This window comes from Mugil cephalus, chromosome 9 (genome assembly GCF_022458985.1).
Source record: "Mugil cephalus isolate CIBA_MC_2020 chromosome 9, CIBA_Mcephalus_1.1, whole genome shotgun sequence".
Lineage (NCBI taxonomy): Eukaryota > Metazoa > Chordata > Actinopteri > Mugiliformes > Mugilidae > Mugil > Mugil cephalus.
In genome coordinates, this window is record NC_061778.1 from 27,707,751 (window position 1) to 27,722,198 (window position 14,448).

Here is a 14,448-nt window from a genome sequence, read left to right on the forward strand (position 1 = left end):
TATGACATTGTTTGTACCAGGTATAATCAATTATTCCAACACTCACCTCCTGATTTCTCTCCATTGTCTGTAAATCCTTTCATGCTGAAAGCAGCAGACGGCTCCTTAGAGACATACAAAATCCTCTACCAACACAACATACAAAGGACTGAATGCTTTCACTCTCCATGTCTCAGTTAACTATCGTCTCTTGGAATGTGCATGGCATTCGCTCGCAGGCAAAAACAAATTTAAAATATGGATTATATCTCCAAATTACAGGCCGATATCTTACTCATTCAAGAAACTCACAAGATTCAGAAGAAAAATCTGTTACAGATCCAAATTTTAACCAAGTTTTCTCTTCCTGTTTCAATAGTAGACAAAGAGGAGTCACGATTTTGGTCCACAAGAGACTTGTATTTACCTTAAACAAAATGATAACAGACACAGAAGGTCGATACATCATCATTCAGGCGTCAATCTTTAATGAATTATACAGAATTGCAAACATTTATGCCCCGAATAACGATGATCCGGCCTTCTTCACAAAGTCTTTTCGCAATTATCTGACATAGCCGTCACCCCCATTACAATCATTGGAGGGGACTTTAACACAGTCCTGAATCCCTCTCTAGATCGGTCCCAAAACTCGACACACACAAAAAAAATCATAATCAGCCAAAGTCCTCAAAGAATACATCGATGAGTTTGGACTTGGCGATGGTTGGAGAATCAAAAACCCGACAAAGAGGGAATACATTTTCTTTTCCTCAGTACACCACTCCTTTTCTAGAATTGACTTTTTTCTGTCAAACTATTTTATTGTACAAAGAATCAACACCATTATACACCCTATCATAATCAGTGATCATGCACCGGTGTCCCGCCACCTTCAAATAGAACCCTCCCTAAAACCATCACCCACATGGCGCCTCAACACCTCATTACTGAGAGACCCTGAATTTGAATCATTAATAAGGAAGGAATGGAAGTGGTTTTTGGAAATAAATGACTCTTCAAATTTATCCCCATCTCTGATCTGGGAAACAGGGAAGGCCGTAATCAGAGGCAAAATTATATCTTACTCCTCTTACAAGAAAAATCAAGACCAACAAGCAGAAAAAAACATTGAGGATAAGATTAAAGAATTAACAGAAAAATACACCGCAAACACAAATGAACAATTATGGACTACAAAATGCGAAACTACAATTAGAAAATATCTTGACAAAAAAAAAAAAAAAACAGAATTCATACTTTAACAACTTAGATACCAAAATTTTGAGCATAGCAATAAATCAGGCAAATGTCTTGCGAATCAATTCCAACGTAACAGAGAAAAATCTCTTATAAGTGCAATGCAGGACTCAAGTGGCAAACACACTCAAGCACCTCAGGAAATTAATCATATCTTTTACAGCTTCTATAAAAAAATTATATTCAACAACTACCAACCTGAATCCTGACGACATTCAGGCCTTCCTCAAAAAACTTAATCTACCCCAACTGACTGCAGAACAAAGAAACATATTGGATTCGCCACTGACCATGGAAGAACTATTAACAGCATTAGAAAACATGCCTACGGGCAAGGCTCCTGGGCCAGATGATTTCCTATATGTGCACCATTTGAATGTCTGCTGCTGCTAACAATGAGAATTTCCCCACTGTGGGATGAATAAAGGTATATCTTATCTTCTCTTATGAAACGAGGTTGGACATTTCAGCAAGACAATGATCCCAAACACAGAGCCAAGGAAACTCTCAACTGGCTTCAGAGAAAGAAAATAAAGCTGCTAGAATGGCCCAGCCAATCATCTCACTGGAATCCAACTGAAAATCTATGGAAAGAACTAAAAATCAGAGTTCATAGAAGAGGCCCACAGAACCTTCAAGATTTTAAGACTGTTTGTGGGGAAGAATGGGCCAAAATCACTCCTGAGCAATGCATGTGACTAGTTTCTCCATACAGGAGGCGTCTTGAAGCTTCATTACCAACAAAGGCTTTTGTACAAAGTATTAAATAAATATCAGTAAGCCTGTTCAATACTTTTTCCCTCTGTTATTTTACATTATTACACATAACTTAATTTCTGAACTTATTTGTTTTGGTTTCTTTCTATGTATGGATTACTTGGGATGTTAACACCCGGTGAAAATTTCATGTCACCTTTAGAAATATGTTTACTATGAAAAATGTGACGTGTTCAATACTTATTTTACCTGCTGTGTGTGTGTATATATATATATATATATATATATACACTGGTGATCAAAATTAGAAAACGTTTTGTAAACCACTGATTTTTTCTGAAATAATGTCATCTTCACTGCTCAACATTTGAAGTACTTTTTGTTGTGTCTATGCCATGCTACTAGAACACTTTTTACACAAAATAACTAAGGCATTTCAATAAAAAACATTATGTAGCAGAAAACACACTGATCAAAATTAGAGAACACTTTCAGATACCTCCCAGTTATTGGTGTTAATCTGGCACCTGGTGCTAATTTCCTTGATTATCTGTCAACCCCTATTTAACTGGCAGTCTAACTTACAGTTTCACTGACTCTGCAAGATGGTGGGCTGTTCTAAAGTGACTGAAAGCCTCCAGCAGCAGGTTGTCCAGATGAAGGCCAAAGGGATGACCCTATCAGCCATAGCAAGACAAGGTGGTCGTTCCACATCTGTGATTTCAAGAATATCGAATCTTTACGACATCACAAACTCATTCAAGTGCCCCAAGAAGGCTGGTCGTACATCAAAGACAAATACTAGAGAGGACAGGAAACTGCAGACGATCAGGGTAAGGATCTGTCTCGACGTTTAAGAGCATTTGGACTGAAAGCCCACTCTGCAGTGACCAAACCTCTCATTAGCAGACAGAATCAAAAGGCTAGACTAAGCTTTGCTGAGGAGCATGTTGTGTGGACAGAGGAGAACTGGTCCAAAGTGAGATCAGGACTCTGGACAGGCCATGTCATCATTTCAACATTTTCAGTTTCAAGGAACTGCTTTACCCGTTTTGCTGTGTGATATGGAGTGTTGTCCTGCATGAATACTGCAGGCTGATTGGATGAACCATATGTTGTTGGTTCACCCAACACTCCATATCCTTCACTTAATTGTTTGTCCAGTGTCATCAGAGAACTATTGCATGTGACATGACATGAGTTTTGCTGGGTACAGTCTGAAAAACAGGGGGAGGACAGTCACCTAACTATAGTCCTAGAGGGGCAGTACCCAATCTGATGTAATGAGGTCTGCCAGTGAGATAGTTTATGATCCGAGGCACAGACTTCCCCTTGTCCAGGTGAAAGACTTGTGGATCAGGCACAGGAGTACAGAATCACCTCCGCTCACCTATACAAACTGCAAACCAGAGGCTTAGCAATTTGATACCAAGCACCTGGACCACATACCAACGTGCACTTGAGCAAGACACTGAAGCAAGACAGTATCATACACTAGTGTGTGAATGACTGGTTGTGTGATCTAATGGATAAATATGTCGCTGTGACTGTAAAGTGCTTTGAGTACCAAAAGGTAGAAAAGTGATAAATAAATAAAAGATCATTGCCATGGTATTGATTCCATCTATTGATTCCTCTTCAATGTCTAATGTCACACGTTATTGATTTGAGCATTTTCTTGTCCTGTCCAATTTTCTGTTGTGTTGAACATGTGTACAGTCAAGTGGAAAAAATCTCCCTGGGACTAATATGGTCTAGAGCAGGCATGTCAAACTCAGTTTGGCTCTGGGGCCGGATCAAGACTTTCTGTTCTCAGGTGGGCCGGATCAGTAAAAGAATGTCAACTCCAAATATTTAGCTTTGTTTTTCAGTACTATGCTTTATCATTCAGCCTACATTTGTAGCCTACCCTACATATTATAATCACGGATGACAAGGGATCTTTTCTAAGCACAACACATTTATTCAAAACCAATGGGAAAAAAAATATTTTTCATGTTTGGCCGTGAATGTGTTAACAACTGGTTTATTTTAACAGTTGAGTGAATGCAGTTTTACACCTGAACCAACTCACCACACTAAACAAACTCAAGTGGGAGCTATGAAAAAAATATTTTCGCCTTAATTGTCATACTGCTTTGAAATAAATGAAAAAAGAAATACAAAATAAAATAAAATAAATAAATAAATAAAAAAGTTATAGCAATGCATGGGCAATAGGATTAGACTACATCAGATCAAACTACTAGGCTGGGCCTACTGAGGCTGAGAATATACTGCACGATATTAATTGTCTTTAATATGACATACTTGTCTTTATGATGAGTGGCGCGAATATTAAACTCTTTGAACACTGCAACTTGCTGATTACATACCAAGCACACTGGTTTTGCATTCACTTCTGTGAATAAATACTTCTCGGTCCATTTCTCCTGGAAAACTCTGCACTCCGTGTCCACTCTTCTTTTTTTTGACAGTGCCATTTTGGGAAGGGTGTGTTGACCGATAACTTGTTTAGTAGGTGAATGGTGAAGCAAGATTGCCGGTTTATTTTTACTTGGACACATCACGTTGTGAATGTTTATTTCCTGTGACTAACTCGTGTCAGTGCCGCATGCTTGACGTGAGCGCTTTTACACATTTACTGCCCTCTAGCGGCCGGAGGGTGCATTTGGTTTGTATTTATTTTAAAAAATCACAACTTTTAATAGAAATTAGCTAGAGACTCGCTTCTTTTTTTGACATACTCAGAAATTTATGCCGGGCCGGATTAAATGACCCAACGGGCCGGGTCCGGCCCGCGGGCCTCATGTTTGACATGCCTGGTCTAGAGTCCTTTACCAATTTTTCTGAAACAAGTGTTAGTGTTTTGTTCTATATGCAAGATTTTAACTTTTAAAAAATCTCAGCAAATTGAAATACAATAGTCTTTAACAGAAAGTCAGAGTAAAGAACAGAGTAAAGAAGACTAACCAGAATGGTTACCTGTTTGTGAGGTCCTCTGAGAATATGAGCACGAGCACCTTCACATGCTGTCCTCATCGCCTCCATAGAAGGAGTCCCCAACAGGTCAGTGATTAAATCCAGCTAGACACAGGCACAGATAGCACGAACAACAAACACAGTTAGTAAAATTTATTATTTATTTATTTATTTATTGAAAGTTAAAAGTGGTCTTTAAGGTCCATCTCCGTATGAATGTTGAGCATAACTGTTTTATTATGTACACTGAAGAAGTGTCCTAATGTTGTCTAATGTGATAATATGTATGTTGACAAGTGCCTGAATAAACTCTTATGTTCTAATGGTCTAAATTCATGTTTACATTTGTTTACCACTTATGGGCAAGGAACCATATATGGTAATTTTTTGAAAATTATAACAAAGGTAAAAAAGTCTTTTGATGCCCTTTAAATTTTAAATTCTGAATTTCCAAGTATTTCAATGAGTATCCTATAAAGGGCTAATAGAGTAGGAGGTACCTGCTGAATGGGACTTTGTGCTTGGAAGAGGATGCGTCGCCCCAGCAACTCAGCAAAGATGCAGCCCACAGACCAGATATCAATAGAATTGGAGTAGTGACGGCTACCCATGAGGATCTCTGGAGCTCGGTAATACTGTGTGACCACTTCCTGAGTCATGTGCCGTGATTCATCTGATTCCTCCACTCGAGCCAGGCCAAAGTCACAGATCTGAAAGAATATTATTCAGAGACTGCTACAGTCTACTACAGTAATCTTGAATTGAATTTTTCCTACTACAGTAAATATTTGTTTCTCCTCCTACTCCTACATAAAAACATCCACTGCTGATGTATCTAGAATGACTGACTTTCACAGACACTCAATAAAAAAAAGAAAACACAACAAGGATTGCATTATTTTTCAATAAACATGTAACTCACAGCAAAATTGTCAGTTTTTTTTTATTGAAGCCTGCATCAATCCAAACCGAAAATCACCAAAGGTATCCAATAAATTGTAATATGTCTTTCCTGAATATATTCCTCATCTGTTGCTGCTGATTCATGTCTAATGTTTAGCAGGACTGTTTATGGATTTATTCTATCACGCTGTTTTTGCTTTTCTTTTCTTTTCCTTTCTTTTCAAGAAGCAGTAATGTTAGCAGAACATAGTTCAGTGCAAGTGATTCACCTTCTTACGTTCCTCACGTGAGTAAGCATATTGCGTCACTTCCCGATTCTGCACCGCTGTTGTGTGTGCTTGCACTGTTTTAACTCCGTTAAAATCACGTAAACGTTTTCTGTATAAGTGTTGAAACTCGTGTTTTGAGGTTACCCAACCACCTGTCCTCTGTAGCACATTGTTAAGCTCACGTTTCTTCTCAGTTTAATCAGCTTTGGTGTATTTAGCGGTTAACTATGGCTACTTTCTCTCCCTCTGCTTCTCCTTCTCTCTCCTGCTCGTCCTGCCACATGTTTAGCTACTCCTCTGCCTCCTTTAGTGGTAATGGTACCTGTAACATATGTAGTTTATTTTGTAGCTTTGGAGGCGAGGCTCTCTGAATTGGAAGCACGACTCCATGCAAAACCCAATATCTAGCCAGTGCCCTGTAGCCGGTGCGAGCCGACCGAGCGCAGCTCCCGTTAGCATAGGTCCTGCTAGCTGTCCCCCTCCAGCTCTCGAGCAGCCAGGAAACCAGGGTGGCTAGGTTACGGTACGAAGGAGGCATAGTCCTACCCGGCCCATGGAGCACCACCAACCGCTTCACATTTCTAACAGATTTTCCCCACTCGGCGACACACCCACTGAGAAGCCAACTCTGGTAATTGCCGACTCTGTTTTGAGGAACGTGAAGTTAAAGAAACCAGCGACCATAGTTAGATGCATTCTAGGGGCCAGAGCGGACACCAAATCTTATCTCAAACTGCTGGCTAAGGCTAATGCTAATGCTAATGCTAAGGCTAAGTATGGTACAATTGTTATTCACGTCAGCAGTAATGACCAACGGTTACGCCAATCGGAAGTCACTAAACTTAATGTTGAATCGGTGTGTAACTTCGCTAAAACTATGTCGGACTCCGTAGTTTTCTCTGGTCGCCTGCCCAATCTGACCAGTGACGATATGTATAGTCGCATGTCATCGTTCCGCCGCTGGTTATCCATGTGGTGTCCAGCCAACGACGTGGCCTACGTTGATAATTGAACTCCTTCTGGGGAAAGCTTGGGCTGATTAGACGAGATGGAGTTCACCCCACCTTGGTGGGTGCTTCTCTTATCTCTAGGAATTTGGCCGATTTTATTAACAACCCAAAACCATGACAAGCCAGAGTTCAGCCCAGGAGGCAGAGTTGCAGTCTTACACACCTCTCTGCTGCTTCTCTAGTGCTGTCTCACACCCATAACTCCCCAAACTCCATTGATGAGCTGTCTGTTTCCAGATTTTTTAAATGGAAAAATAACAAATAAAGGAGTTATTCATAGGAACCTTATCCTTATCAACACAAATTCACTAGTACAACAGAGCAATATGAAAATTAAATGTGGTCTTTTGAATGTCAGGTCTCTCTCATCTAAATCACTTTTAGATCACTTTCAGATTGATCTATTAAGTTTGACTGAAACGCGGCTGCGGGATGATGAATATGTCAGTTTAAATGAGTCCACGCCACCCAGTCATAGTAATTATCACATTCCTGGAGGCACAGGCCGAGGAGGAGGAGTAGCAGCAATCTTCCACTCTGATTTATGTATTAATCCTAGACCTAAGCAAAGCTTTAATTTGTTTGAAAGCCTTACTCTTAGTCTTGCTCATCCAGACTGGAAAACACAAAAACCAATTCTCTTTGTTGTGGTGTATTGCCCACCTGCTCCTTACTCAGAATTTTTAGCTGAATTCTCTGAGTTTCTATGTGATTTAGTGCTTAGAACAGATAAAGTCATTATAGTAGGTGACTTTAACATCCATGTTGATGTTGACAGTGACATCAACATCATTACTAGACTCAATTTGCTTTTCTCAGAATGTAAATGGTTCAACTCACTGTTTCAATCACACCTTAGATCTTGTACTAACTTATGGCATAGAAACTGAAGGTCTAACAGTATATTCTCATAACCCTCTATTGTCAGATCATTTCCTTGTAGCATTTGCATTTACTATAAGTAATTACACAGAAATTGGAAAGACATTTTGTTATGTATGACACTTATCTGATGATGCTATAACTAGATATAAGGAATTAATTCCTTCAGTATTTGCCTCAGTGCCTTATGTCAGGGATGTCAGCAACCACAATCTAACTCAATCACAAATAGATTATTTTGTTGACAGCATGACAGCATCACTTAGCACAACTCTAAATCTAGTTGCTCCTCTTAAAAAGAAGGTGATAAATCACAGGAGGGTAGCTCCATAGTATAATTCACAGTTGTGTAGTTCAAAGTAGACAGTTCGAAACCTGGAAAGAATTTGGCATTCCACTTATTCTGAAGAAGCTCACATAGCCTGGAAAGATAGTTTAACAACTAACAAAAAAACTCTCCATAAGATTAGAACAGCATATTATTCTTCATTAATAGAAGAAAACAAGAACAACCCCAGATTTCTTTTCAGCACTGTAGCCAGGCTGACAAAGAGTCACAGCTCTGTTGAGCCATCTATTCTCTCAGCCCTCAGAAGTAATGACTTCATGAGCTTCTTTACTGATAAAATTGTTGGCATTAGAGATAAAATTCATAGCACTCTTTCATCTGTCAAAGATGTAAGTACAGTGGCATTAGAAACCTATGTAGGATCGAGTCAATATTTGGATTCTTTCTCTCTAATTGATCTTCCTGAGCTCACTTCAGTTATTACAGCATCTAAACCATCAACTTGTCTTCTAGATCCCATCCTGAGCTCAAGGAGGTTTTTCCATTAATTAATACCTCCATATTAAATCAGGTAAATTTATCTTTATTAACAGGATATGTGCCCCAGTCTTTTAAAACTGCTGTAATTAAACCATTACTTAAAAAACCCACTCTTGACCCAAATGTTTTAGTCAACTATAGGCCAATTTCCAACCTTCCTTTTATCTCTAAAGTTTTAGAAAGGGTTGTTGTCAAATAGTTGGTTGATCATTTAAACAGGAATGGTTAGTTTGAAGAGTTTCAGTCAGGTTTTAGAGCTCATCATAGTATAGAAACGGCTCTGATTATAGTTACCAATGATCTCCTCATGGCTTCAGACGATGGACTTGTCTCTATACTTGTCCTGCTAGATCTCAGTGCTGCATTTGACACTATTGATCACAATATTCTACTACAGAGAATTGAAAGTGTGATCAAGATTACAGGAACCGCACTAGACTGGTTTGAATCATATCTGTCCGCCAGATTCCAGTTTGTCCATGTAAACAACAATTCTTATTTATTTACCAAAGTAAGCTATGGAGTTCCTCAGGGTTCTGTGCTAGGACCAATATTATTCACATTATATATGCTTCCCTTAAGCAATATTATTAGAAGCACGGCATAAACTTCCATTGCTACACAGATGATACCCAGCTATATTTATCCATGAAACCAGATGAAACTAATCAGCTGGTTAAACTCCAAGCATGCCTTAAAGATGACCTGTAATTTTCTACTTTTAAACTCAGACAAAACAGAAGTCACCTGCTTTTGTTGGATGGCATTACCTTGGCCTCCAGTACTACTGTGAAAAACCTTGGTGTTACAGGCTGGATTATTGTAACTCGTTACTGTCTGGCTTTCCAAGTAGCTCTTTAAAAAGCCTCCAATTGATTCAAAACACTGCAGCAAGAGCACTGACAGGAATTAGCAAGAGAGATCATATTACTCCAGTATTAGCTTCTCTTCATTGGCTCTGTTAAAAATCTAGAATTGAATTTAAAATCCTCCTCCTTACATACAAGGCCTTGAAACGCCTAGCTCCATCATATATGAAAGACCTCATAGTACCATACTGTCCCAACAGATCACTACAATCTCTAAGTGCAGGTCTGCTTGTGGTTCTTAGAGTTTCTAAAATTAGAATGGGAGGTAGAGCCTTCAGCTATCAGGCTCCTCTCCTATGGAACCAGCTCCCAGTTGGGGTTCAGGAGGCAGACACCGTCTCTATGTTTAAGGTCAGGCTTAAGACTTTCCTTTTTGACAAAGCTTATAGTTAGGGCTGGACTTAACCATTCCTTAGTTATGCTGCTATAGGCCTAGGCTGCAGGGGGACAATGCACTGAGGACATGTCCTCTCCTATTTCTTCATTGGCTCCTGTCCTCTAATATCTTATCATTTTATTTTCTATCTCTTATAATTTACTAACCACTGTGTCTCACTCTCTCCCCTCCCCTCCTCCTCCATCCTCTTGTGAGAGTCTCTGGTCTGGAGCGCTAAATTTCTGACCTGTGGAGTTTTAAGCTACATCTGCTGCTGTGGCCTCATCAACCAGCCCAGTCTTCATGGTCTGGAGTGCTGTGTATCAGACATGTGGAGCTCCACAAACTACATCTGCCCCAGTCTTAATGGCCTCCTCCAGTTGTCCACTCCTACCTAGATGAACAATTCACCAACCTGCCCATGATTCCTCTTATACTCACAAACTGTCTAATAGATCATCAGTTATGTGTTATATTACAAGATCCTACATGTTTCCTTCAGCTTGATGTATGTATCTATGACAGATGTTTTGTCTTGTTCTTCTTCTCTCTCTATCTTCTCTGTTTCTACCCGGCTGGCCTTCAGCAGATGGGTCCCTCCATATAAGCTGGTTCTGCTCAAGGTTTCTTCCTGTTAAAAGGGAGTTTTTCCTTGCCACTGTCGCCCTCAGGCTGCTCTGGAGGTTGCAAGCTGGTTTTTGTGAAGCGTCTTGAGACGATTTATCTTGTTATTGGCGCTATATAAATAAAACTGAATTGACATTGAATATTAGTGGCTCAGTTTTTCAATTTGCACTCTGTATAAAGTTTGATGCGTTTTCTGCTAGAGACATAGCGCTTTTGAAACGGAAGATGTTGCCTCCTATAAGCACTTTAACAAATGAAGCAAATGCATCAGCTCCTGAAAAATTAATATGTTGGACAGTAGGACCAGATGGAGGATAATGGACACAAACCAGACACTGACTGAACTACTATAAAGCTTTCTTCTTTTTAGCATTGCTTCTGTGCTCCTTATAGACTACATAGCAATACAACCCAGTAACTAAGTGCCATGCATTAAACACCATCAGCAACGGTCTTAAGAGGAAAGAAAGATACATTTATTGCATTGTTAAACAGCCTTAACAAAAGCGTTTGTTACAATGATGGTCTTTATGTTGACTGCAAAATTTTGACTTTCACTGATGACCCAATCAGCTGACATCAAAAATACTTGCCACACACAGCCTGTTCCACATACCTTGAGCACACAGTTGCTGTTGACCAAGAGGTTGCCGGGTTTGATGTCACGGTGTAGAATTCCAGCAGAATGAAGGTATTTTAGTCCTAAGGGTGACAGTGGAGGAGGAAGAGACAACAAGAGAATATTACATAAAAGTCAGGGTGTCCCTCATGCATGCAGAATGAGTGAGGGGTATTGTACAGGGGTTTTTAACAGGTGTCTCTCATTTATTTACAAACACAGCTATGCCACTTGTTTAGATGCTGCATTTATGAATTTATCTTCTTACTTCTGCTCTCCTCTGTCCTGCCTTCTCTACAAAAGAGAAGGCAGGACAGAGGAGAGCACCAACAGTGTTGGAACCTATTGTATTTGCTCAGATTTTTGTTACTATTATTGTTATGGAAAACAAATTCTGTGAGAAACACTAGTTGAACAGTGATAAGTTTAAAAGACTAAAAAAAAATGCTGGTGAAACAATGTGAAAACAGTACTGAATCTGTGAAGATGCTTTGAAGCACTTTTTTCCCCTTGCTTTTAGCCTACAGGCTGTTTTCAGTTGGTTAAATGCCTGTCATCTATATTTAATAGTTTCGCTCTTCAGGCAAGGGCAGGTTTAGACATTCAACCAGTAAATAACATTAAATGACAGACTTCATTGACTTTGGTTCTACCAAACCATTGCAGCACTACTTTTGTGGGAGGAACTGGTTTTGATAAAAACAATTACTAGTATATATAATATAAGTAGTAGAGAAATAGTATATATATTACTTCAGGAGACCTGCATACTCAACATGCTGAGTACACACTAGTAGCACACATTTAGTAGTACCCTATTAGGAGCCAAACAGGACAAAAAGCTTCTGGTTGTTTAGTTCCAAGTCCAACTTATGGGGCTTGGCCGTGCCTGCCTTTGGTTTATGAAGCACCAGCAATTGTGTGGGACTGCTTTTGAGATAGTTGAGCATTATTTTGGGTCTGAAACACATAGGTGTGCACTAATTACATGCACCACGTAATTCAATGACTTTTGAAGGTAAGTAAGGTAAGTAATGTCACTCTGACGCTGAATAAATGTAACAAGGCATGATAATTTGAAAGTGAACAGAATCTTACCTCGTAGAATCTGATAAAGAAAAACTTTGGCGTGGTCTGAGCTCAGAGGCTGTGGTGAAACGATGATCTTATGAAGGTCACTTTGCATCAGTTCAGTCACCACATATCTGACCATCCGGAAATTAAGGTTCAAACACAAACAAAAAAATCAATAGCACAAATGGCAAATCTAGAGGCAAACTATAAGAGACAGTCTTTGTGTGCTAAATCTATACTATTTATACTACATTTTAAAAAGAGTTTTAAGCCTCAGCAAATTAACTCCATTATTTCATTATGAGTTGTATATCTGCACCAAAAATTAAATAATTGGGCACAATTGGTCATAAGTTGTACAGCGGGTAAAATAAGTATTGAACACATCACAATTTATCATAGTTAACATATTTCTAAAGGTGCGATTGACATGAAATTTTCACCAGGTGTTGGTAACAACCCAAGTAATCCATACATAGAAAGAAACCAAAACAAATAAGTTCAGAAATTAAGTTATGTGTAATAATGAAAAATAACAGAGGGGAAAAGTATTGAACACACACAGAAAGGGAGGTGGAAAAAGGCATGGAAAGCTAAGACACCAGCTGAAATCTAAAAAAGCATGTTGAAGCTCGTTTAAGGTTTGCTGCACAACATTTGGATAAGCCTTTAAAATACTAGGAGAACATAATTTGTTCTGTTATAGTAAGTGTCATTTTTGTGTGGTTGAAACAGTCAATCAAGTTACAAATGGTTACAAAACTTAGGAAGTAAAGTAGCGTAACTGAATAATGTATTTGTATCACAGATGTTTGTACAGTTAAGTACAGTATAACATTATATTAAAAATGAACACAAACAGTTCAAGTTTCAGATTTTTCATGTCAAAATGCTGCATTAAATGAGAACTTGCTCATGGTGCAATCCAGTAAATCCTAAAGCACACATCGACTGGACACAGGGCATTCACTTTCCAAGAAGCCCAAGGTAATTTCCCTTCCACTATCCAGTGCATGTTTATCAAATATACTGCACAGGTTATTTTCCATACCTCTTCCCAAGCATATGGATTGTAGGAATGCTCACCATTACCTATTTCTTTAGGAGAAGAAGGTTGTTTTTTTTCTTGCTTGAAGAGAGAGAGCTAGGTCCTCCAATGTGCCCACAGGCTCATTAGGCCTCAGTTTTACTTCTTTGCAACATGTAGTGCTTAAACTGGCAGAGAACCATTAAGCACCCACCTAACACTGACTCAAAGTAATTTATCTTATTTTCAAGGCAACTGTCTTTGCTGTGGATCAGTACATGGAGCGGGTTTTCCACAAACTGGAGGGTTAGCAGTTCGATCCCAGACATGGAATAATGTATTTGTATCACAGATGTTTGTACAGTTAAGTACAGTATAACATTATATTAAAAATGAACACAAACAGTTCAAGTTTCAGATTTTTCATGTCAAAATGCTGCATTAAATGAGAACTTGCTCATGGTGCAATCCAGTAAATCCTAAAGCACACATCGACTGGACACAGGGCATTCACTTTCCAAGAAGCCCAAGGTAATTTCCCTTCCACTATCCAGTGCATGTTTATCAAATATACTGCACAGGTTATTTTCCATACCTCTTCCCAAGCATATGGATTGTAGGAATGCTCACCATTACCTATTTCTTTAGGAGAAGAAGGTTGTTTTTTTTCTTGCTTGAAGAGAGAGAGCTAGGTCCTCCAATGTGCCCACAGGCTCATTAGGCCTCAGTTTTACTTCTTTGCAACATGTAGTGCTTAAACTGGCAGAGAACCATTAAGCACCCACCTAACACTGACTCAAAGTAATTTATCTTATTTTCAAGGCAACTGTCTTTGCTGTGGATCAGTACATGGAGCGGGTTTTCCACAAACTGGAGGGTTAGCAGTTCGATCCCAGACATGGACAATGCGCAATAACTGTCCTTGAGCAAAACACTGAACCCTGAGTTACCAGTGCAAGGTACTGGTATGTAAATGTGTGTGTGTATTTGTGTGAACAAGTGGGTAAAGCACTTTAAGTAGAAAC

At 39.1% G+C, this 14,448-nt stretch overlaps 1 protein-coding gene across 4 annotated transcripts in view; it reads right to left on the reverse strand.

The window, feature by feature from the left end:
- The window catches only part of nlk2 (nemo-like kinase, type 2), a 45,781-nt gene that overhangs the window by 11,357 nt on the left and 19,976 nt on the right, over nt 1-14,448 (reverse strand). For 2 of the 4 annotated variants that reach the window (XM_047594580.1, XM_047594583.1), the window contains exons 4-7: nt 12,421-12,527; nt 11,320-11,405; nt 5,439-5,648; nt 4,930-5,043 (exon numbers count right to left, since the gene is read on the reverse strand). In XM_047594580.1, coding sequence (XP_047450536.1) covers nt 4,930-5,043; nt 5,439-5,648; nt 11,320-11,405; nt 12,421-12,527 — 517 coding nt within the window. The remainder of the gene's footprint in view (nt 1-4,929; nt 5,044-5,438; nt 5,649-11,319; nt 11,406-12,420; nt 12,528-14,448) is intronic. The other 2 variants (XM_047594581.1, XM_047594584.1) reach the window with 1 other exon arrangement.